At 37.2% G+C, this 25958-nt stretch overlaps 1 protein-coding gene across 18 annotated transcripts in view; it reads left to right on the top strand.

The window, feature by feature from the left end:
• Cyrib (CYFIP related Rac1 interactor B) overlaps positions 1-25958 on the top strand; it is a 127535-nt gene that overhangs the window by 69151 nt on the left and 32426 nt on the right. For 11 of the 18 annotated variants that reach the window (XM_074069222.1, XM_074069214.1, XM_020167045.2 and 8 more), the window contains one exon: positions 18482-18520. Coding sequence is in view for 1 of the 18 variants with exons in the window: in XM_074069213.1 (XP_073925314.1) it covers positions 18482-18520 (39 nt within the window). In the remaining 17 variants the exon portion in view is untranslated. Of the gene's footprint in view, positions 1-18481; positions 18521-18714; positions 18734-25958 lie in introns of all 18 variants that reach the window. The other 7 variants (XM_074069217.1, XM_074069224.1, XM_020167042.2 and 4 more) reach the window with 1 other exon arrangement.

Here is a 25958-nt window from a genome sequence, read left to right as displayed (position 1 = left end):
TGAATTGCAATCCTTCCAATCTCTACCTCCCAAGTAGCTGGGATTACAGGTGTGAGCCACTGTGCTGGACCCTTATAATGATGCCTTTTGAGGTACAGGGGTTTGAATTTTGGCAGAGTCTTTTTAAGATTGTTCATATCTAAAAAGTTTTTTTTTTTTTTTTGTGATATTGGGTTTTGGACTCAGGACCTCATGCTTGCTAGGCAGGCATGCTAGGAACCACTCCACCAGCCTTTAAGAATTCTTTGAGATTACTCCTGCATTTTCTCCTAAGAGTCGTCTATTTTTTGCTTTTACATTCAGATCTATGATCCATTTTTTAGCTAACTGATATAAGGCCAATTTTCTGAGTTCATGTTTTCATGTGTGGATATCCAGTCATTTTCAGCACCATTTGTAGAAGACTTTCCCTCTGTTGGACTGCCTTGGCATCCTTGTTGATGAGCAGCTGATTGCAGATGAAGGATTTCATTCTGGACTTCTGAGTCTGAGTTTTTGCTAGTACCACATGCCTTGATAGCTGTAGCCTTTCATAGCCTACTTGAATAGTGAAAGTAACTTTGTCTTGTCAGAGTGTATGCTAATGTTTATAAAAATGGAAGCAATACAGAAAAGCAAATGAAGAAAGCAGAAATCACCGTGTAGGTGGTCACTGTTGAGTGAACACTCTTCCAGGCATCTTCCACACACAATTAGGTCATGTGAGCATACACACTGAATGTTGGTTCTTAAAGACACATCATTATTTGCCCACACTCATTGTTCTTAATGTACTTTTTTTCAGTGAATACACTTTTTGTACTTTAAGAGAACTGATTCTTTTTTTGTTGTTGTTTTGGCACTTTTATAATTCTGTGAGTTTTTCTGACATAACTTTCTGAGACTAAAGCCTTTTGGACTAAGAACTATGAATGCCTTTTTCTTGGTAACATGTTTAAATGAAATTTACTTTTCATTCTAGCTTTGGAAAGATGAATTTAAAACAGAATTTAAAATGTGTACTCTGAATGGGTAACAAATCATGTGCAACGAAATTAATCCCTAGGTCCAGTTTTATACATTTAAAATTTCCATAAATTTGCTCTTGAGTACATTAGATTAATTTTCTGGCAGTTAGTGACAGTGTGGAGCCAGAAAATATATATGCATGTTGATAACAGAATTTTATTTGCCATCGTACAAGAGCTAATCCCTACTGCAAGCTTACCAATGAAGGATTGAGAACCTTTGCTCCTTTTCACTTCATGAATCAATCCTGTAACCCTTGGGGAAGCTTGAGAGATAAGTTCAGCAGCCATCGTGGAACTGCCACTGATGTGAAATGTTTCTCATCAGTTAATGAAGGTCACATCCCCCTATCAGAGACTCCCGTGACATGCACGTTTTGTACGTAGGATTTTACATGATGAATACATGGTTTAACATCACATTTTATGTAACAGCTATAAGAGACTATATAGATTATGCTTAATATATAAAGCATAGAAGTTTAATCTCTGGCCAGGGGCGCAAATGGTTTTGGATTTGGGGAACAACAAAATATGAGACAGATTTCAAAGACTACTATCACATTGTTTGTTACAAATTCAGTGTTTGAAAAAGACATGTTTAAATTATGTGGGAAACTGGATTACTCTGAGAAATGACATGAAGTATTTTTAAGTTATTTACTTATTTCGTGGTGTTGGGTATTGAACCCAGTCTTCACAGATGTGAGGCAAACACTCTACACTGAGCTATGGCCTGTCCTATATGCAATTTTAAAACAGTAAAACTTAAAATAAGGAAGTTTTCAGATGACAGAAGTGAAGTGTTAACAGTGGCTAACTGGTCAGATTGTATTTTCCTGCTTTTTATGGAAATTTGGGAAATACAAGATACATTATGTGTGGACAGTTCAGATTTCATGTGTGCATATATATGAGAGAAGATGTTACCATGGAACTGTTTATCTGAGTTTGACCTAAGTCACACATTTCTTTTCTTTTTTTTTTGTTCTAGTGGTGCTGAGGATTGAACTGAGGGCCTCGTGCTTGTTAGACAAGTGCCGTACCCTGTGAGCGTTGCTCCAGTTCTTTTGCTTTTAGTTTTTTAGATAGGGTCTTGCAGTTTTGCTGGGCAGGCCTCAGACCTTGATCCTCCCACTTCCACTTCCCAAGTGGCTGGGATAACAGGAGTGCGCTACCAAGAGATGAACATTTCTTAAGTGGGTTGTAAGTCATCATGCAGGCCTTGTAAAAGAAAGACTAGAAAATCAATCTTGTGGCTTCTAGTACCTGCTCTACCTGTTGATATAAAAAGTATTCAGAAAGCCGGAAATTAGGAAAGAATGTTTGACCTGAGTTGTTGGAAATTGGCAGTTTTTGAACTGAGTTGTGAGCGTGCTAGGAATCTCTTGTCCTTCTCTCCCCCCTGCCGTTTTTGTGAAAGGGCTAGGGAGCACTCATTCTCAGGTAAAGATAGAGAAGGAGCTTTTGGGGAGCAGTTTGAGGGACATTAGTAATTTGATGTGTGCCTAACTCTTGTCTGGAAATTTTAAAGGTGAAAGACTATCTGGTTTGGCAGCAAAGTAAAAGGAGGTTGCTGTGTAGGTAACTTGCAGAGTCCTCGCAGAGTTCTTTGGGACAAGCCATGTATTTCCCATGACCTGATGAGGGCTGCTAATGAGAGAAAGCTCATAAGAGCAGGCTGGAAGGGAGACATGGAGGGGGAGGAGGATGGAGGCAAGATTCCCAGAGGAGATGCATTGTCCTACACTAGGGAAATTGGGGTGAGAGGTCTCCAGGACTTGGAGGAGTCATGCATTCTGCCAAACATTCCTTTACAGAATCATCTTTACACATTTTTGAACCCTGAAAGTGCCTGCATTCTCTGATGACAGGGAAGGGATGAGGTAAAACTCAGTCCGCTTGTACTGCATGGGACAGAGCTAAGAAGGCGGAGAAACTAACCTTGAGTGGAAATTTTGATGATTGCAGTAAAGATTTATCAGTTTCTAAACTCAAATTGTTTTATAACTTGAGAGTGACCAAAGTCATGGACTTGCCTGAGAAAAAGTTCAGGGACATTAACTATTGCCACAGAATAACTTAAAAGGACAGTGGTGGACAAAAAGTTGCCTTTTTTGGTTACATACCATAAATTCTGCCTGTAATGGTTACAATTATTTTTCTAAATAAGAAAAATATCAATAAAAATGAATTTTCAGGAGAAGAATGTGCTCGTTGAGGCACTTTTTGTGTGTGTGTGCGTCGGTAAAATGGCATTGACTTTGGGACAGGCAGATCTGTTCTGCAGTCAGATCAACTCCTTATTAATACTGATAGGGGGTTCAGTAAACTAATTTTTTTTTGTTTGTTTTGTTGTACTGTGGTTTGAACTTAGTCTCATGCTTCCTAGGCAGGTGCTCTACCACTTGAGTCCTGGCCCCAGCCCTTTTTTGCTTTAGCTACTTTTCAGATAGCGTCTCTAGTTTTTGCTTGGAGTTGGCCTTGGTCTGTGATCCTCCCTCCTACCAATGCTTCCTGCATCGCTGGAACTACAGGCACATGCCACCACACCAACTTATTGATTGATATGGGGGGCGTGGGTGTCTTGCTGACTTTTTCCCTTGGCTAGTCTGAAACACAAATCTTCCTGATCACTATCTCTGAAGTGACTTGGATAACAGGCAAATTTAACCACACCCAGCGTCATAGTTAAATTTAATTGTGGAAGTGCTTTAAATTAAGAAGAACATTATACTTGTCTGTTTCTTTTTGTGATCAGTTTTGTGTGTGTGTGTGATGGGGATTGAACCCAGGGTCTTGCTAATACTCTTTCAAGCGTCTTTGGTTGTAAGTAGCAGAAATTGGTAATTTGGATGCAAAAGGAATTTATTTTTAATTTCAGGTGGCTCATAGAAATGGTGGAGACATTTAAGAATCTAGATTCCCCAAATGAACAGTAACAAAAGAAGGCCGAGAAGCAAGAAAGCAGAGGCTAGATCATGTTGTGGTGACAGTTTGGTTAAGGCACTATGGCCACTGGTTTCTGTTGCTGCCACCGTGAGTCATTTTCCTGATGTCCCTGGGTTTTGAATCATCTGTGAAGGTGCAGTGGCTTAGGGTGTAGGTGCAGTGTTTGTAGTCTGGCCTTTCCCATGAATTCCACCTTTTGGTATCTGTTATCTTCTTCAGTTTGATGGCCCACAGGCTTCTAGTTACTAGTTTTTTGGTACTGGGGTTTGACCTCAGGGCCATGCTCTTTGCCAGGCAGGTGCCATAGCACTTGAGCTACTACTTGAATGGAATCTTGCATTTATGCCCAGGGCAGCTTGGACTGTGATCCCTCTGTTTACACTTCCCGTGTAGCTGTAATGACAGGTGCTTGCCAGCACACCCAACTTTTATTGGCTGAAATGGGGTCCTGTGGACTTTTTTGCCTAGAGTGGCCTCAAATCATGGTTCTCAGGATTTCTGTTTCCTGAATAGCCAGGACTATAGGCCTGAGACACTAGGCCTAGCCTGGCTTCTCAATTTTAACATGAGCAAAACTAGATTCCTGTTCTTTTTCAAGTTTTCAAATGTTCTCCTTCCCAGCCAGGCAAATTGTTTTGTAGAATATTCTGTAACGTGAATTTTTAAATGTTTCTTCAAGTATACTCTGTAGGTTAATATTGAGTACTTCATATTGCGTCTTATCAGGAGATATGTCTGTTTGTTACACTTTTGGTCATACTGTTTGATTTCTCAATTAGGATGTATGTGCTAGATCTCTCTGTTGTAAAAGGTCTCTGTTAGTGGTAATACTTTCAGACCACGAGAATATCTAGTTCCCCAAAACTTTTCACCCAGGAGCTTAGCATAGGAAAGGGCAGACACACTAAAAATGGCTGATAATTTGTATCTGAATAGCAGCCATCAGTTAACAGGAAGTTATGGAATGAAAGCTTCAATGTTAGTTTCAGTTTTTTAATACAGTAAAGAAAAGATAAGTAAATGACTTATCATAAAGCTCCAATCCAGAAAAGAAGCTGATTTAATCAACATTAATAATCATTCTCTAATTTGTAATGCAAAGTTAACAGTTGATAGCTGGATACAATTTAACTATAAAAATATGTGACTGATGTATGAGAAAGTGGACATTAGGAAGGCTTGGAAATACTGGCTGGAAGACATGATCTGTTAACCAGTGATCACTACTTTCTCTTTGTCTTTCATTAGCACAGATCATCAACATTTTTCCATATTCTTAGTTTTAGTACCTACAGTGCTTTTTTAATTTTTACTGGCACCTTTAAAATATTTTCCCTCTAAGGCCGGGCACAGTGACTCAGGGCCATAATCCCAGCTACTTTTGAGGCAGAGATCAGAAGGATCTTGGTTCAAAGCCAGCATGGGCAAAAAGTTAGGGAAAACCCCCATCTCAATAAGCCAGAAATGGAGGTGTACCTCTGTAATCCCAGCTAGGTGGAAGCTGGTAGGTAGGAGCATTAAGGTTGGAGTGTGTCCCTGAGCCAGAAGGAGACCCTACCTGAAAAATAGCTTGAAGCTGAACAGGTCTAGGCGCCACTCAAGTGGTAGAGCGCCTGCCTAGCAAGTGAGAGGCCCTGAGCTCAATCTGCATTAGTGAAAAAGGTTTCTTCTTAATTCAAGGAAGAACAATGTAATTCTCAAGTGACTGAAAACTTGTCTTTTTTATTGTTTCAAGAGATTTCTCTCTAGGTAGAAAAAATTCCTGTAGATATCAATGAAAATAATAAACTGTGTAATGAAATCTGTAATATACAGGTATTCCTACACCACGTAGAAATCAGAAAGAGAAGAGAGGAATTAAAAAATGCATAGAATTTTAAATAAGGTTTACCAAATGAGCAGAATAAGAGAAGATCAGCCACCATGTTGCGAGTTATGGTTTCAGAATTTATTTTTTGGTGAGAGCATTTAATAATCTTCTTTCTTAGTACATTCCAAGTATATGATACAATACTGTGAACTATAGTCACCATATTTTGCATTAGATTCCTAGAACTTCATCATACAAATGAAAATCTGTACCCTTTCATCACTGTCATCCCACCCCATCCTTCAGGCCCCGGCAACCACAATTCTACTCACATTTCTACAAGTTCAGCTTTTTAGATTCCAAATATGAATGTTGCTGTTTCACTTGCCATGATGACCTCGTGTTTTAAACGTGCTGTTGAAAACATCAGGATTTCCTTTTTGGAGCTGAATAGTATTCTATTGTGTGTACACACAGTGTGTGTGTAAACCACAATTTCTTATCCATTCATTCTGCCTGGGGACAAATGCTAAATATTTCAGGCTTTACCATCACTTCCTTAACAGCTCCTCATTCTTCTGGTGGTAAAGCAGCCATAGATGATATGGAAGCAAATAGAAATGGCCATCTTCCAATAAAGCTTTATTAGCAGATAAGACCTGCCAGCTAGGCATAGTACACTAATCCCTAACTAGACCAGAAGCTCATTTTTTTTGACTTTGTATAAAGTGATAAATTTTATTTTACTATTATTTTTCTTCCTTTTTTCTTTTTATCATTTTTACATTGACTTACATGTGTATACATTGTTTGCGCCCCTCCCAACCCCCAAGCCCAGAAGCTCATTGACAGATTATGTCTGAGTCTGCTGAAATAAAGTGAACAATTCATCAAGAAGGTATAACAGTTCTAAATATATATGCTCCAAACTGTGGAACTGGTTTCAGAATTTAAAACTACATCTTGTTTATCTTTCCAGACTGAAATATCCAAGTGAAAATTACTAATGGCATGAAAGGCTGTGTAACATGAGAGTGGAAGTGTAGCATTGGCGCATTCATTGTGGGTGATCATCTGTTTAAAACCATTTAAGGCGTTAAAAGACTAGGAAATAAAGATAGCACAATCCCAGTTTCTTCCTGACTTGTTGGAGAAGTTTTAGCTTATTGATTTTCTTTTTGTTTTTGTGTTTCTACTAATGATTTTAGAATAAAAACACTTAATATGCTGTTTGGGATGTAATATATATGCATGTTGACCGATTTCAGGAAGCAGCTGTCTCTTCGTAAAAGGCAACACAGAATCATCTTTATCCATCCATCCACCCACCCATCCATCGACTTTTTCATCCACCCATCTATATTCATCCATCCACCCATCCATCTCTATCTTATCCATCCATCCATCCATCCATCTATATCCATCCATGCAGACACACACAGTCATATGTCAAAATCTAGAAATACTGAACACTTTCCACTTGATTATCTCTGTAAATCATCTAAAAGTTGGGAGATGGGAGAAGTTACACTAAGGAATTCTTATCTGTTGAGGAACTAAATGAGCCTATTTGGTGACACAGTTTTTATATTTTGTGTGTTTTCATGTTTTATCTGCTGATCTCTTAGATAGTGTGTGGTTTACTAGTGGACACTGAAGGAGAAAGCCTGTAAGTCATGTAAGGTACTTTTTAAAAAGAGAAGATAGACAGGAAAACCAAAACAAACCCTTCCCAAGATGTTTAGCAGATTGAACTGCAATTTTATTTTGTGCATGTGCGTGTGCACGTGTGTGTGTGTGGTACTGAGGAGAGAGTCCAGTGGTCTAGCACATGCTAGACAAGTGCTGTACCACTTCAGCTAGCCTCTAGCCCTTTTGGTTTTGAGACAGGATTTTGCTACTATTTGTGATCTTTCTGCTTTTGCCTCCCAAGTAGCTGGGATTACAGGCATGAACTATCAAGCCTGGTTTTGGACTACATGTTTTTAAAATAAAGCTTTATTGCATTCATATTCTTACCATTAAAGAGAAACTTTTAAAATAGTATATGTCCCTTTTGGGCTTTTGATACAGGGTCTTTCTATGTAGTTCTTGTTTGGCCTCAAACCCTTGATATTCCAGCCTCAGCTTTCCTAGTGCTGGGATTATAGGCATATGCCATTATGCCCAGCAATGATAATGTAATTGTAGAAGTGTCATTCGTGTGGTTTTGTACTTTTCAGTGGTACTGAAAAAAACTATTGTTCTGTTGAATTTTTGGTGTTGCTTCAGTCTCAGTTTAACAAAGTGTTTTTCTTGAAGACTTTAGTTTTATTTCATTATGTATCCTTTGTTAGCAATCAGTTGGGTAAGTACTTAAAAATGCCTCTTTTAGGAGAAAATATCCTCCTTTTCCAGTTTAGTGGGTATGCTAATATTAAACCTTTAAAAAGTTACTTTACTTAATTTAAAGCATGTGAAAAATGTCTTTGGAAGTATTAGTGCCAGTAATGTTTTTAAATATCCAAGGCAAACTCAAACATCATCACTTCTGGCTTTCTCTGACACCTCTCCTCTGGACATAATTGAGTTTTACTCCCCCATCTGTTTTCCCATAGCAGTTTAACCACAGAACTCTGGCATAGCATTTTCTTTAATTACACTGTGCTGTAGTAATTTGTTTTACATGTCATCTCATAGACTATGAGCATCTTGAGGGCAAGTCTTGTTTTATTTAGCATTTCGTACTCTGCCTTGCATAATCTGGCCTTTTGGAGATCCTTTGTTGATCTTTGTTGAATTTTGAGCACAATTCTTTTAGATCAGTAACAAAACATTTCAGATAGTCATTGAAAAATGTATTATTTTTATTGCTATCAAGACATGCAGGAATGTATTATGACCTATCAGATACATGGTATTTCTCCAAAGTGATATCCTATGTGTACTTTCGTAGTTGAATTATTTTGTTAGAGCAGAAATTCCATTATCTGTAAAGCCATCGTGGACACATTAGTATAGTTTATTTAAGATCTCTTTGTTAGGTTGTTTTGGATAGTTGTACTGGGGTTTGAACTCAGGGCCTCACACTTTCTAGGCAGGTACTCTACCACTTGAGCCATACTTGCAGTCCATTTTGGGCTAGTTATTTTGGAGATGGGGTGTTAAAAACTGTTTGCCTGGGCTGACCTCTAACTGCAGTCCTCCAGATCTCAGCCTTCCAAATAGCTAGGATTACAGACCTGAGCCACAGTGTCTGGTGCCATGTTACTTTTTAAAATATTATTTCCACAGGAAGTCATTGCCCTCTTTTAGAATAAAGATCTCTTATTTCTGTAAGAAACACTGCTGTGTCTCAAACACTGCTGGAGACACAGTAATGATTGTGGAATTGGTGAACACAAACTCCCAAACATTCTGGTGCTATTGAAAGTGGGTCATCACTTGTAGAAGGATGGGAATGAACCAGGCGCTGGTGCTCACACCTGTAATCCTAGTTCTGAGGAGGCAGAGATCAGGAGGATCGTGGTTCAAAGCCAGCCCAGGCAAATAGTTTATGAGACCCTATCTCGAAAATATCCAACACAAGAAAGGACTAGTGGAGTGGTAGAGTGCCTGCCTAGAAAGCATGAGGCCCTGAGTTCAAACTCCAATACTGCCTACCTCTTCCCCCCCACACCAAAAGGAAAGGATACTAATGATAGGACCTGTGTGGGTTGAGGGTGGGAGTGCTGTTTTAATATGACAGGTGAGACCTGGGAAGAGAGTCAGATAATGTGGTATATTATTTATTTTTTGAATTTCTCAATAATCTTATGTCCTTTCTTAGGACAAGGGCTTCAGGAGTAGAGTAATAGATGGAAGAGATAGATCTTTAGGAAATAACAGTGGTTTGTCTTTCAGGTCATAGATTTTGGGTAGGAATGATGACCATTATTTTCCATCCTTCCTGGATAAGTGGTGTTGGTGTATATAGGAAGTTCTTTAAGATCGGAGTTCAGATCTTATCCTCGTATTTCTGCAACCTAGCATAATATCTGCAAAATGGTGCATGTTAAATCATTGTTACTAATAATAGCTATAATTCATTGAATGCTTACTTTGTGCTTTTTGCTTAGTCCTAAATACGCACTTTTTCTCCCATCCCGGGCGGTACTAGGATTTGAACTCCAGGTCTACTTACTACATAGGTGCTCTGCCACTTGAGCCACAATCCCAGCCCAAACATGTTCTTTTCTGTGTCTCAGTTAATCCTTGCAGCAGTGCTGTAGGGAAACTATTAACTCCCTTTTACAGATCATGAAACTAATGCTTACCTAGCTCTGTGACACTGAGTTGCAGGTAGCAATTATCAGAACTAGAATTCAAACTAGGATCTGACTGGCTTCGAAGTTTCTAAACTAAACCTTTTCCATGTTTAAGTACTTACAGTACAAGTTGTAATATACTTAACTACCAAGCATTAAGTAGGGTACAAAAGATTTGAGAAACAAGCTCTTTCCAGTGGCCTTTGTGGAGGCCTGCTGGGAACAAGAGTTCTAAAAGCCAAAGGCCATTTTTTTGCTGACTGTTAGCAGGGACTCTTAAGAAACTGCCACACTATTTTTTAAACTAGTTTTATATTTTCACCAGTGTGTAGGAATTCTAGTTGCTTATATCTTCACTAGCACTTAAAAAAAAATTAAGCCAGCTAGTATGTTTTCAGTTTGACTAATGAAGAGCATCTTTTTCAAGTGCTTGTGATCCATTTATCTTTGACGAATTGTCTGTTGAAATCTTTGGCCTATGTTTAAATTGAATTACTTCTTCCCTTGTTAAGTTCTAAGTGTTCTTTATAAGGTAGTCCTCCCCTTGTGCTGTAGAATGTAAAAATTAATTGTACGGTGTTCTATGGACTTTAAAAATTTTTGTCAAGACACAACTCTCTTATTGTTAGTTATAAATGCAGAAGGATATGGATGAGATTAATTAAAATTATTTAACATTAATATTAAAATTCATATTATGGTATAATTTAAACATTGAGAATTTGTAGTGTCTTTATTTCTTTGCAAAACACTGACTGGGAGTAGCTTGAACAATGCCTCCTTTCTTGATGTGGTGTGAACGTCATTTCTAGACCTTGGTCAAAACAGTTTGGATCAGATTCCAACATTTTATCTATTACACTTTGAATGCCATGTAATACATCAGAGAGTTCTCTTACTATGAATTGTCTTTTTAATGTTGCTGGCCTGACTTCTGGTACATCTTCCTTTTCATCATAACCACTTCCTTCATTTCTGTTGATAAATTTAATGTCCCTAAGCTCCTCTTGAGGGATAGTTTCCCTGATGATGGTGGTGTCAGTATTCTCACACTCAGCTCTTGTGTAACTTGCTTTCTGTTCGATTAGAAATTTCTTCTAGTCTTACCACTTTTGTTTCTTTGCTGCGCTTTCATCTTTGCTGATAGATCCCCTCTTTTGGTTATCCATTTTTATAAAATGCCACGTCAGTTTGTTACGGGAGACAGGGAGGTAACACAAGTACATACCCTGTAGTGTGTTTATGTATTAAATAACAAGTATGCTCACTGGCCGTCACTGCCAGGCTCAGAAGGAAGTGATGTGGTTGGTTATTGACCAGGATGTAAAAAATTGAAGAAAATAGAACTAGAAAGCATTCTGTATTTTCAGTGTTGTTGTTTGTCCTTACAATTCAAAAAGACAAAAAGTAGACATTTTAGAAAGGACATTTTTATGGGCATGATCTGCATAGTAGTCACACCACCACTTAGAGTTACAGAGTATGTGCGTGTCAGGGCTGTTTTAAAGGACAAGCATATATTTAATCCTCACAGTAACCTGGTAGATAGGTATTACTGTAATCTTCACTCTGTAGCTGAGCAAAGGCAGAGGAACTGACTTGTCCAAGGCTGAGCCTGACGGTTTGGTTCCAGAGCTAGCCCGTGCCTTATTTGTGCCAGTGCTGCTCAAAGTGCAATTTGCAAACCAGCACTGTTTCATAAACTCATTGTTGGCAGTCTGTACAAAAATAAAAATAAATAAATACATTTGAAATTTACATCTGTTAGCTTTTTGCAGTTTACTTTTTCTAGTATTCTAATTTTTCTAGTGATTTTTATAGAAGTATAGGAGGACCACGTTGATGGAAATACTGTAGTTGTGACCTGTAGTCAAAGGATGTATTTTGGTCTTTGTAAAAGAAGTAGCTCAGTGAATACTTTTGTGTGTGTATGTGTGTGTGTGTGTGTATTTTGAATGCTTCTGTTAACAGTTTCAATAATTTTAATTCAGTTAGCCTTTGACTCTGGTTATGATGAAAAGAATGGTTTAGGTTTATCAGTTCCTTTAACAGTGATAGAAAACATACTTGTTTTCCTATCCATAAACAGGGCACACAGATTAGTAATGCACTGAGTCCTTTTACCTGACCACGCCCTTGCATCCTCATCACTTCATCCTGTCGCTCATCAGGTAGAATTGTTTAAGGGAATGGGAGAAAATGTTGCAACAAAAAAAGGCAAGTACAAAACCCCAAGGCTTTGTTTTTATTTAAACGTGTCTTCTCTGATACCAGTTGTCCCCCTCCACTGGTTTAGAGTAACCTAAGCTCCTGTGAGCTTTTGAATGCTTATTTTGCGTTAAAAATTTTAAATGTCTGGTACATTATACATACAGAATAGATGAACACATATAGATTATAAAGCACTGATAAGCATAAAGTGAAAGTCTATGAACTCACAACTAATTTAGAAAGTGGGATGCTACTTTGTTCCTTCACCATCCTTTTGCCTGAGGTTGGCATCAGACAACCTCCTACCTCCAGTTCCCATGTAGCTGGATTTACATGCGTGCACCATCACGCCTGGCTTGTTGTTGAGATAGGGTCTCACTATTTATCAGGATGTATGAATTCATATAGATATTTATTTGATCTATTTTGAAATTGGCCCTGAGGAAAATACCACTTTTCTTACATGTAGAATTATAAAGTTTTATTTTTCCTGTGCATTACCTCTGTTTGTTTACTGTTCCTTTAAAATTGAATCGTGTATACTTTATAAGGATTCTTGAACATAAAGAATAGATAACTGAACACTAAAACCTCTACTTGTGTCTTTTAACAAGCAATCTTACAGAATTTGAGCTTAAAGAACAGTAAAATATGATACTTATTTTATGGAACATAGCTTAGACCTGTAGGATCTTTAGACTCATGGCAGCACCTGCTGTCAGAATGCATTTTATAGTCTTTGTTTATTGCTTTGCAAAGGAGGGATGTTCTTCATGTAACTTGTGCATTTTCTATGGTAAACCATTTTGTAATAGTTAAGTGTGATATAGAGTGACATTAAAGCCTGAGATTTGGTGTGTCTTAGGTCTGGTTGTTCATAAGAGTATAATAGTGTAATACTTTAGATACAGTATTAGTTTAGAGAAATGTGTGTATCTTATTGTAATTTTTGTGTTAAATGGTAGTTTTACCATGTTCAGTGTAACCATCATTTTCACCAATCTTCACACACTTTGAGATCATATTTGCTGTTTTATAAATAAAGGAAACTGGTGCTAATAAAGGGAAATCTTCATTTTACAAATAATAAGGCAGATACTCAAAGAGCTTAGTAATTTAAGTAAGTGGAAACTCAACCCTGGACTACTTTATTCTAGAACTAGAGCACTAAACCATTTTGCTATATGTCATTAGGAAATAAAAATATTTTTCATATGTACATTTATTCTTGTCTACCTGTTTTAAGTAGTCATGGTTGTCTTTTATCTTGATTATGTATATTAACAGGAACTACTCAAACATTTTGATACCTTTTTTTACTTACAAGATTATATCTATCTTAACTTTCTTATTCAAATTTTGATGTATCATTCCTCCAAAGATAAATACTATTTTCTATTTTTAGGATTTACTTTTAACAAAAAAACTAATCTACCCACAACATAGGGTGAGAAGGATCTATCTCAGTTTCCCATTGCATTATTTATTCTTTTTGTAGGACTGGCAATTGAACTCAGGGTTTTGTGTTTGCAGAGCAGACACTCAGTCACTCCATGGATTACAAAGTGAGATTTTCATTCTTCATTGCTCTGTGATGAGATGTTCATCACCTTAAATATTCTTGAACTTTCACCTCCTTTTCTGCTTGTTTAACTCCTATCCATTCTTCAAAGTCTACCTCATACAGGCTTCAGAAAATCTTTCATAAGTCTAATTTCTGTTCCCCTAGCTCTAAATAAACTCTTTTCTTACCTGCTGCAACACTGTATGTCGATATTTCTCATAATACATTTTTGCCTTAAGCTTTTTACTTTTTGTGGTACTGGGGATTGAACCCAGGACCTTGTGACACTCCACCACTTGAGCCATACTCCCAGCCCTTTTGTTTCTATTTTGTGTTTGACATAGGACCTCCCTAATTTTGTTTGGCTTCAGAATTGTGAGCCTCCTTCCTCTGCCTTTGCATTCTGAGTAGCTGGTAAATGTACCACATTTTGATTGCCTTAAACATTTTAATTGCCACAGTGAGCTACATACTAGCTGCCTTAGGAAGCACTGTCTTCTTCATTAATAACATCTCTTGGCGTATTGTGTAATAATAAATTCTTTGGTAAATATTTGGTGTGTGTTGTAAAAAAAAAAAAAATTTTATATACATACAATTGGAGCTTTTCTGATTTCACTGTTCTCTTCCCTAGGGCTGATCCGTCTCATCTGTTCTGTTATTCAAAAAAATTTTTGTAGACTTTTATGATTCTTTTTTCCCAGATGAATATAGATTATTTTTCCAAGTTTTTAAATTAAACTTATTCATATTTTTTTAAAACAATAATGCACTTTTGTGATATTTATTGTCTGATCTGAGAACATTGTCAGTAGGCCCATTAATTCAAGTGCTTTTTTCTGTTTCTAAGATGTTTCTTAAGGTTTTTTGTGTATGTCCAGGGAACCTTAAACAAACTGAATTCAATTAGATGATATCATGTGCTCAAATGAAGGAAGAATGCAGCCTAGGTTGCAGAATCAGGCAGAATTTTGTATTATCACTTGAAATACGACAAGGCTGTAAATATGGGTGACAGAATGCTCTGAAGTTATAGATGTTAGGTCTTGTCTTCTGATGTAGACAAAAAATGTATTTTAGTACTTAAAACCTCTAGGTTTATTGATTGTAAATTGTGTCTGATAACCAGTTTAAATATTATCTAATATTATTTATGACCTGATATTTTATTTCTGAGGGTGAATATAATTACAAGTATTTTATTAGGACTTGGCTTATTAAGGATTAGACAAGACAAAATTGAGTTTCCCCCATGGTTTTAAGCAAATGGCACTGGTTTGTCCCTGTAGTTTATAAAAGTGGCCAGCCCAGATACTTATTTCTGGGTGACTACAGTGTGCCTTACGGGAAGAAGTGTTACCTTTGGCAAAAGAAAGGGAAAAAAAAATCTTTATTCATTTCCACTGGAAATGGAAAACCCTGGCAGTAAGGCTTTGAATATAGGTAAGTTCCCATTCATGTCCTTACGAGTTGAGAAAAGTGGTTGATTAAGGATTAGTAGTGTAATAAATTATAGACAGTGTGAAGTTCTAGAGTAGAAGTTTCAAACTAATGGTTTAGTAACAAAATATGGCCCTCAAACTTTTTCATTTGGCATACTGAATATGCCTAGAACTTACTTCATTACTTGCTAACTACTAAAAGTTGTTTGACATGAGTATCTTAACACTGGATCACTGCCTTTTTAGCATGGCATGTTAATAGCAACGACACCATTTGGATAAAACACGCATTTAATTGTTTGTCCTAGTTGGTGCTTCTGCATTGGGTGGTCCCAGCCAACCCCATTAACTTTGCAGCCTCTTGAAAACAGAAGGAATAGTAGAACTAACACTGCTAATGCAGGAGAATCTCCAAACTCTTGAGTTAATAGGACATAGTAGGTGTGAAGATTTTAATTAGAGTTTGGGCAGAACATGAAATATGCAAGAAATAGTAATGGAAAAGAACCCAAAATTTATTAACCTGAGCAACTGGAAGGATAGAGTTGTTACCACTCGAGATGGGAGATTGAAGAGTTACTTTTAGACATTTCAGGCTTGAATATACCATTTGGAGATACTGAGTAGACAGAGGCCGTGTGAGTGTGAACTTGGAGAGAGATCTGTAGACTGGACATGAAAATCTGAGAAACATAGCTGGTACATAAAGCTGTGAGACAGAATGAGATCACAAAGGGAGCAGAAAATTCAGGATTGAGCCCTGGACCTTGTCAGCTTTCACAAGTTTGAGGGAAAAGAAGGAGCTTAAGAAAGGAGATTGAAAAGAGCATGCAGTGAGGTGTGATGAAAAGGGAGTATGGTATCTTTGAAGATAAGAGTGGCTAAACTTGGTTTACCTTAGAAGCAGAGCCTGAGACCAGGGCCTTCTGGAAGGCAACTTAATTATTTGGGACCTGTTAATAAGAAATAGAAGTTAGAAGATAGGGGCAAGTGAAACCGGAAGGAAGGAAAGACAATTCAAAGATTATTGAATTGTTGAGAAACAACAAAGAATAGAAAAGTTTAAAAGTGGGGGTGGAGGGAAGGATGCTTTATTAAGCTGGTCATCCTTAGGGGCAACTGGGGTTTGATCCTGAGGAAGTCCTCCCAGAAAACGAGAAGACTGTGCCTTCACGTAGGAGCCAGGGGAGTTACTCATCCCAGGTCTCATCAGTCATTGGTCAAGGGTTGCTGGTGGTGTTAACACTTTCACACTTCTAGTTCTGTTTATGCCCCAGATGTTCAAAGAATTCCTTCAGCATCTTCTACTGCAAAGCCCTAAAGCTGATAGGGGGAGATGCCTTGGCCAGAGTGAAAATGTGAGGTGGCATAAAAGTCATCCTGTATAGCCTATTATTTGTATCCTCCATTAAATGCTAGCCACTACAAAAGCTTTCAAAGTGGTGGCTGGCTACAATCTCAACAGACTATAGCAAGAGAATTAGTAGATCGTGTTCACCCTTTCAGTTCTCTACCGCTCATTCTAGAGTTCCTTACCTTCAGCTAGCACTTCAGCAGGCTCTTTCCTGATAAAGTTACCCAGACCTTCTTCTCCAAGGGTCCCTTGCCTGTAGTTGTTTTAGTCCTGTTCATGGCATAACTGGTAAAATGCCCACTTAGTTGTCACTGGATGTGACTATACCATTTGAATTCACTTAGATTCTTGGTCTGTTCCCTCTTGTTTTCATTGCATAGCATCACCACAGGTCCTTATGGTTGTTAGGGTAAGTTTACAGTCCAACCTCTCCCTCTTCAATCCCATGGTAACTCCAAAGTCCAAAATAAAAAAGACCAAAATGACCAGGCAGTAGCTACTGCTTCAGAATTTTGCAGAACGTTTTTTGTATCTTCTGTCAGAACCCCCCCCCCCATTCAAATCAAAATGTTCAATCCAGGACAGCCTAAATTTTCTCAATCTTACTTCCATCTGTTGGTTCTTTTTTCAAAGTATTTGTTAGAGACACACAGCCACGCATACTTGAGTCTGTAGAAGACAGTGGAAGTGCAATGTTACTATCTTGGAAGATAAGTGCCCCATCCTCTCAGGATGTTACACAGTGGTTTTGTGTATGAAACTGGGTATATTAAATCCAGGGCTCTTGAGTTATAGAATAAATTAGGGAAAAACATTTTCACATAAAGGTAACTAGTTCCATTAGCCAAATATTTCTTTCCCTTTGTGAACTAGGCTGGTTATAGTGGCTCTAGTTGCTCTTGGTTACAAAGTTTTAGTAAACTTTTGTAAAGAGTTTATTTTATCTCATATTATTTTAGTCTTTGAAGTAGCAAAACCAGTCCAGGAGAGGAGTTGGTGATAATTCTCTTGAGTTTTGTTAGGTGTGACTCTGGCAAAGAGTAGGTTATTGTCATGGAATAAGGATTTTTAGTATCTGTAGTAAAACTGGTTTTTAATTCATTGACACTAAATGAACCTAAACTGTGATAAGAATATGTATATGTGCCTCTTTTGATGATTTTAGATCCTTCTTACAAGAACAGAGAAATTGCCAATCTTCCTTCTCTTGTTATTCCTTGTTTGGTAAACTGTGATGAAAATCGTGTATTTTTCTTGGTACACCTATTAGTTTTCCGTTTTGTTTTGTGGTGGTATTGGGATTTGAACTCAGGGTATTGCAAACATTCTACCACTTGAGCCACCCTTCCAAGCCCTTTTCTCTTTAGTTCATCTTTCAGGTAGGGTCTCACTTTTTTATGGGGTTGGGGGGACCTGCCTCACAGGAGACCTTCCTACCCCTACCTCCACCTTATCATATGCATGCAGGACCACTTCTGGCTCCACATATCCACATAGTAGTTTTTGAGTGGTAAGGGTGACATCTAGGTTGTCTTATCATCTATTGATGTTTTTCTAAGACTTAATGTGATACCTTACTCTTTTTTTTTTTTTTTTTTCAATTGGCCCTTCTAGCATTTGAACTTGGCTTTGCACTTGCTAAGCAGGTACTCTATGACTTGAGCTACTCCCCCAGCCTGATGCCTTATTCTTTAATAGGCCCTCCATAAGTAGTGGATGAATTAACCCAAGGAAATAAATACAGATGAATATATTAAATGAATTCATGGACTACATTTTTAAAGTTAACTATAATAACTTGTTTATAAATATAATAATGTTTTAGACTTTCCTCCTTTTTTCTTTCTTTAAACAGATAGAAGGACAAGGACAGAATCACCAGCACTGGCTGAAGGTAAATATGTCTTTGGGGGAAATGGTTATTAAATATAAATGAAAAATTGTGATTTAACTACAAATTCAGATTAGCTAGAGGAAAATATCCTATTTTGAGCTACTAAAAATGTCTTTAGAACATATTGTTTAGTTTCTGGCTTAGAAAAGGAAGTAGTGGGGAAAATGTGAATTAATTAGAACTTTTCTTTGCAGCTCTCTTTGAATAAGAGAGGTAAGTATTTTTCTTTAAAATTCTTTTCTAAATCATTTTATCTGTCACCATAATAGTTGATCAATAAAGGCCTAAGCTATCATCTTAGTAGTTTAAAAAATGTGTTTGTATGTTTGTGCTTCTACACATGCACACACACACACCCACATACCCTTCCTCTTTGGAAACTAGAAAGAAAGACACTTGTATATATTATCTTAAATCAGCATTCTTCCTATTACTGGCTTTGGTCCTTCCCACGCAAGGTGGCTCACACTTGTAATTCAAGCTACTTGGGAAGTGGAGATCACTGTGCAGAAGGTGTAAATAGGAGGCTTGAGATCCTGACAGCCTGGGCTCTAGCAGCCTGGGTGAGAATGCAAGGGCAGATTTGAAAAACAACTAAACATAAAGGGCTGGAGGCATGGTTCAAGTGGTAGATCACCATCTAGCAAGCACTGGGGCCCTGAGTTCAAGCCTCCCGCCCCCAAAAACAAACAAACAAACAAACAAACAGAAAACAGAGAAACAAATATCTTAAAAGTTGAAGATACTTAGCAAAACATGTAGCAACCATTAAAGGGTCCTGAGTACTTACACATTTGTAATCCTGTAATTGTGTTCATTATAATGAGTTAATAGGTATTCAAAAATGTGTTTTCATAGATGTACACGTTTTTCAAGAAAAGAAGGTCAGTTTAAAACTACCTTTCTTGTTTTTCCAAGCCATAAACAAGATACATATTTATATTTCAAAACCAGCCTGTCATTTTAATACGATATGAGAGCCATCCCCATGGGCCTTTAGAATTGTCACCACCTTACCTACTTTATGTGTTACAGAGCAGAGGTCCTTAACCAATTTTTTATGCCAAGGACTTCTTTGGTGAAAGCTTCTGATGAAGCTATGAGATCTGCCTCAGAATAATCTAATAATGATTCATAATAGAATGAAATACATAGTGTTAAAAAGGAAAACATTAAAATTTAACAATATTAAAGAAACTTGTGATAGAGTAATACGTATTTCTTATATTAGAGGATAAGCTACAGGGGCAGTTTTGCTATTCACTAATTTTAAATAGTGATGAGTCTACAATAGTTTTAATATGAAAATACCTGTAATTTCAATTAATGACAAATTTATAGGTATTTCACACATCAGTGTGATTTGTTCAGGATAATCTTGAAGGAATTGGTAATTTTTGCTGGGTGTGGTGGTACATGTCTATAATCCCAGCTGTGTGGGAGGCATAGGTAGGAGCATTGTGGTCCAGGCCAGCCCAGGCAAAATCATGAGACCTTATGTGAAAAATAACAAAAGCAAAAAAGGGCTGGAGGGGAGGGGAGTGTAGCTCAAGTGGTAGAGTGCCTGCCTAGTTCAAACCCCAGTACCATACACACATCCCCCCTGCAAAAAAAAAAAAAATTGCTAATTTTCAATATAGAAGTTAGTAAAAATCTTCCAATTCACATTTATGACCAGTGCATTCTTTCTATGGACCCCAGATGGAGAAACTCCATTAATGAAAAGTGAGATTAATCTTTTTCCATCATACTTGAGTAAATGTGTATAACCTATCTATGCCAGACACAGTTGCAAAGCTCTGTAATCCTAGCACTCAGGCTGAGACTGGAAGATTGAGAATTTATGGCCAGCCTGAACTACATAGTGAGATCCTATCACAAAAAACAAAACAAACAGCAGTTAGACATCTGTTATTTAACTTCTGACTGTCCTAATGGTATGGGTTAGAACAGTTTCTGTAGTGGCTTTTAAGAAGCTTCTGCTTGCTGGTCAATAACAACAGAAACAGCAATATTATTTTTTGCAGAAGAGACTAGAAAATAGGTTTAAGCGGTATAGATTCCCTGCCTTCAGAGTACTCCATTCTGGTTTCAGGAACATGAAGTAAAAATGTAAAAATGATGTGAACACTTTTAGCAAGAAAATTGTCAGAACTGCCATCGGAAGAATGCAGACACCTTTTGGGACTCTAGAAGCACAAAAGGGTAACAACTTAAAGAAAGTTAGCAAGTGTTTTGTAGTTCCTTCAGTAGTCTCAACTACATACAGGGATAGTGTGCCCACCTACCCGAAGATCTGGAATGCTGCCTGTCAGATTCTGGTGCTTGTCAGGTTGGTAGCCTACTGCAGATTTGGGAAGTTTGGTTGTTAGCAAAAGCAGCATCAGCATTGGTTTTGAAGGGGACACTTGGTTTTGTTGTGGTGGTACTGAGTTCTTTCTGTTGATGTGATCTGACCCCGACGCTGTTTTGTAAAGATGCTCTCAAAAGCTGCACTGGCAGTCTTCTAGGGTTAAGCTTAGCTTTTTCATTAATTTGCTTCTTGTCCTAAATCACCAACCTTTTCTATTCCTCAATCCCCTTTTTTTCGTAAGATTCAGGATTGAGCTGAATGATTTCAAGTCATTTCCCGTTGCTTTAGTCTGCTTGTTTTCTGTTTTTTCTCAATCCCTTTGCTTCCTTTCCTCCCTTCTCCCTCTTAACAACTTTGTTTTTTGTTTTGTTTTGTTGTACTGGGGTTTGATCTCAGGCCCTATACCTTGAGCCACTCCACCAGCCCTTTTTTTGTGATGGTTTTTTTGAGATAGGGTCTTATGAACTGTTTGTCCCGGCTGGCTTTGAACTGTGATCCCCCTGATCTCTGCCTCCTGAGTAGCTAGGATACAGGTGTGAGCCACCGGCTCCTGGCTTCTCCCACCAACTCTGGATGTAGGGGAAAAATATTAAAGTAGTTCAGTGATTTTAACTTTGTCTTATATAAATACTTCTTTTTTATATGCTGTGTGAAACTTTAAAAGCTACAACAACTAGATGGCATACTTAGTTCAAAAAAGTTTATATACTATATACTGTATTTGGTCTTAGTAATGGTTTCAAAAATTCATTTAAAGTTGTACTCTACAATACTGAGAAAATAGCTTTTTTTTTGTAAATAAGCCTTTAAAAAATAATTTTTTCAATAATATTTAGTTGATGGTATCTTGGTATTAGAAAATAGTGGTGGGATATACTTTTAAATTTTACCCAGGTACCTGGATGGTACTGCATGCCTTGTATTCCCAGCACTTAGGAAGCTGAGGCAGGAGGATCTCAAGTCCAAGTCAGAGTGGGGGGTTGGGGAAGGAAGTTTGTTTACTTGGGGAATTTGTCTCTACTCTTGACTGAAGTCAAACAATATTTTTAAAAGGATATAATGGAAAAAATACATATTTGGTTATAATTACCATCGCTACGGCAAAATCAGAATGTAATGAATGACCTCTGCTGGACTGTTTAGCATTATAAGAGGCAGTGATTTGTAAATATAGATTACTTATTCAAGTACATATCTTTAATATATTCCCAAGAAATCGTGTGATGAAGTTCTGTTTAGGAGAAGAATTTTATTTAAGTTTAGTTAAGTTTAAGAACAAGAGACCTAATAAGATGTAGCGAAGTAATTAAAACATTTCTAAGGTAGTATCTGTGTTCCTTTACTAATGATCCCCAACTAGGAATCTTAGTATTAATTTCTCTCAAGAACATCTGAAAATTTTCTCAGTTCTTTTATTCATGACTGTACATAGTTCCACAGTATGTGGAACGCAGTGACATTTCATCTGTTGACTTACCCTTCAGTTAGTGTTTAAAGGATCCAAACCCTTTGCAGGACACATACAAGGCAAAAATTAAGGTAGAGTTATACTCAGGAAAAAAATGGTCCCATTGCCCTTCACTTTTTGAGTCTGTCATCTTAAAGAGGGTCCTGTGACGAGTTTTCCCAAATCACCACTTCTGAACTTCGTTCTCTTTCAGAAGCTAATTCTCATAATTACTAGACAGGAAGTATCTTGGTAATTTTTTGCACATGTGAGTATATGTGTTTAGTCTGATGTGTAACTTTCCTTTGACTTCACTTTAGTTTATTTGAAGATACTTTAAATACTTAATGGTTTATGAAGTGGTACAGGGTTTGCTTAGTTTGGTTCTGGGAGACCAATGAAAATTGGAACTAATGAGAAGAAATTGACAAGTGAATGGATTTCAGCTTTAATGCAAGGATTTTGTGATGGAGGGGAAGGGCAGTACTGGAGGTTGAACTCAGCCTTAGATTTGGTACACAGGCACTGTACCACTTGATCCACACCCTCAGCCCTTTTTTGCTTTTGTTATTTTTTGTATAGGGTTTCTTTGCCTGGGGCCCACCTCAGATCCCAATCTGAGGATTGGTTACCAAAGCATTAGAAAGGCTGGAAGAGCAAAATGAAGAAGGAGTGAAATAGAGTAGCAAAACATTAAAAGAGAAAATGAAAGAGATAAGTTGCTAATGTCACTGTGCTGGAACCCACAGACTACCTACCTCTAATTAGGGCACTGGATCCTGGCAACCTCTTCTTCACACTGCTTGAACAACTATTAGCCTGTCCTGACTGGAAACTTCTCTCTTCCTCCTGCTTTCTTGTCGCCCTCCAGTACCTCCTATTGACATAATCTAACAGGCAAGGTTGTCTGGGAAATGTCGTTTGCAGATTGTCAGTCCCAGCAATATAGAATAGTGGCAGTATAGCTCCAGTTCTCAGCCCTAGCACTACAGAAAGGTAGGTAAGGGGTTGAGAGAAAGTAGAAAAACAGTTGGCATAGGAGACAGGAAATAAATACACATTTCACAGATGGTCTATAAAGACACAAAAAGACATGCGCTTTTTTTTCCCACTGGCAACTCCTAAGTTTTTTTTAAAATTAGCATATGTAGTTGTACAGGGGTAGTTCATCGTGATGTTTACATATGTGTTTAACGCTGTATCTTAATTAGATTCCCTCCCCCCATCATTCTCCCTTATCTCTCTTTCCCACTTCTTAGAACAGTTTCATCAGTTTTCATTTTCTATTTTCATTCACATATACAAAGCACAGTGACCATATTTGCCCTCCTTCACCCTCTCCATTTATTCGCCCCCCCCTCCCAGTACATGCACATTTTTACTGGTGATTAAGAAAATGTAAGCTAAAATATCAGTGAGATATTTCATTGTGTACAAATAAATGCATGAGGTTTTGGAGAATGGGAAAGAAGAAATTGCTTACCAGTGGAACAGTGAATTGAAAGGACGTTGGAAAGTAACTTAGTCTCATCCAGTAAAGTTACAGCTTTCTTTTCATTTCTTGGTAGTTGTCATGTTGAAATTCTTGTAACATAGCACAAGTACATGTAGCATGTAAGTAGATGTGTCAAGCAGATTCATTAATAAATTTTTTACTATCCCATTTGAATAATGGGATGGTATGTAGTAGCTAAAACAAATGAATGTGGCTATCTTTTAAAAATCTATTGAATGAGAAGAGCCAGTTTTCAAAGAATATATACAGTATTTATTTATGAAATTGAGAAGCAGAGCAATGCTATGTATATTGAAAAGAGTGTAGACACCTGAATTCCAATCCTTAGTTTTTTATTGGGCATATCTGAATGAGTGCTCTGTAACTCCAAACTATTTTCCATTCTGAAATACTTTCGATTATTGGTAGGTACAAAAGAATGTATATTTTTTACTTGTAAATTATAAAGCCTAAAAAAAATAAGATAATCCTTTGAATCCTCTAGTAATTGAGGAACTAGAATGTTACTAGAATCTTTGAGTTGCCCAATCTTATAGTTATCCCTCTCCAGAAATAACAAACATCTGTAATTTAGTAGTAACATAGTTTTCTGACTTAGTTTCTGTATTCATAGCCCCAGCTACATATACAAATAAATATAATTTATTTGTAGTTTTGTAGTTTATTGAGTAAACAATGCACATGAACTTAGTGAGGAATGCCAAACTCTGCCCAAAGTGTTCAAACCAACTTCTACCAGAAGTCTTCACATTGTTCTTGCCTGTATATCACTGTAGAGTAATTTTTGAAATATATAGTGGAATGTAACTATTTTTCAAGTATTTCCCAATTAATACTTATTTTGCAGCATGATGCATGAAGAAAGCCATAGTTCAAAGCAGAATAGTACTCCAAAAGTAAAAAAGGAGTGACACTTTGATTAATTAAATATGAAAGTGGCTTAGTGGCCAGGCTTTTTTCTTTAGCGTTGTTACCATGACATAAAATTATTATTTTGTATTCATGGATTTCAAAATAGTGGTAAGTTTAAGAAAGTGAATTCAGAATACTATTTTTGCTTAATGATAATACTTATTTATTCATCCATTCGTTTATTGGTACTGGGGATTGAATGCAGACCCTTGTGCATGCTAGGCACTCAACCACTGAGCTACATCCCCAGCCTTTTTTTTTTTTTTTTAAATTCTCATATTATGGTTGTACTGGGGATACATTGTGACATTTACCAAAGTTCTTACAATATATCATAGTTGAATTCACCCCCTCCATTGTTCTCCCTTTTCCAGTTCCTGGAATGGTTTCAACAGGTATCATTTTTCCATTTATATACATGAGCACGTAGTATTTCCACCACATTTAACATCCTACACCTTTTCCTTATATCCTCCTCCCGGCCACTGGTACTAAATCACCAGACAGGACCTGTTTTGCCTTCCTGTTCTCTGTTTTTGTTTAAAAAAAAAAAAAAAAGGCATTTTTGTTTAAGATAGCTGTACAGGGTGTTTCATTGTGACATTTCCATGTGTATATGTATTGTAACCCAAATTTGTTCATCCCTTCTATTTTTCTCCTTTCGTCCTCTTCTGATGGTGATTTCAACAGGTTTAAAAATTCTATATTCATTCTTGTATACAAAGTACATCAACCATATTCACCTTCTTAACTTCTTTCTTTTACCCTCCCTCTCCCATTAGTGGCCTCCCCTTATGTGTTACCTGATTTTCAGAGTATTGCTTGTATTTGTATTGAGCCTATATTCCACACATGAGAGAAAACATGCAACTTTTGGCTTTCTGAACTTGGCTGACTTCACTTAAGATGATGTTTTCCAATTCTATCCATTTACCTGCAAACAAAGATCTTCTTTATGACTGGATAAAATTCTGTTGTATATAAATACCACATTTTCTTAATCCATTTGTCAGTTGTGGGGCATCTTGGCTGTTCTATTGCTTAGCTATCATGAATGATGCTGCAATAAACACGGGTGTGCAGGTGACTTTATTGACATTTCTTCAGGTGTATCCTTAGGAGTGGTATTGCTGGATAATAATAGCAGTTCTGTTTTTAGTTTTTTGAGGAATGTCTATACTATTTTCCACAGTGATTATACTAATTTACG

The sequence above is a fragment of the Castor canadensis genome, chromosome 3 (genome assembly GCF_047511655.1).
Source record: "Castor canadensis chromosome 3, mCasCan1.hap1v2, whole genome shotgun sequence".
NCBI lineage: Eukaryota > Metazoa > Chordata > Mammalia > Rodentia > Castoridae > Castor > Castor canadensis.
This window is presented reverse-complemented; position numbering and strand designations above follow the sequence as displayed.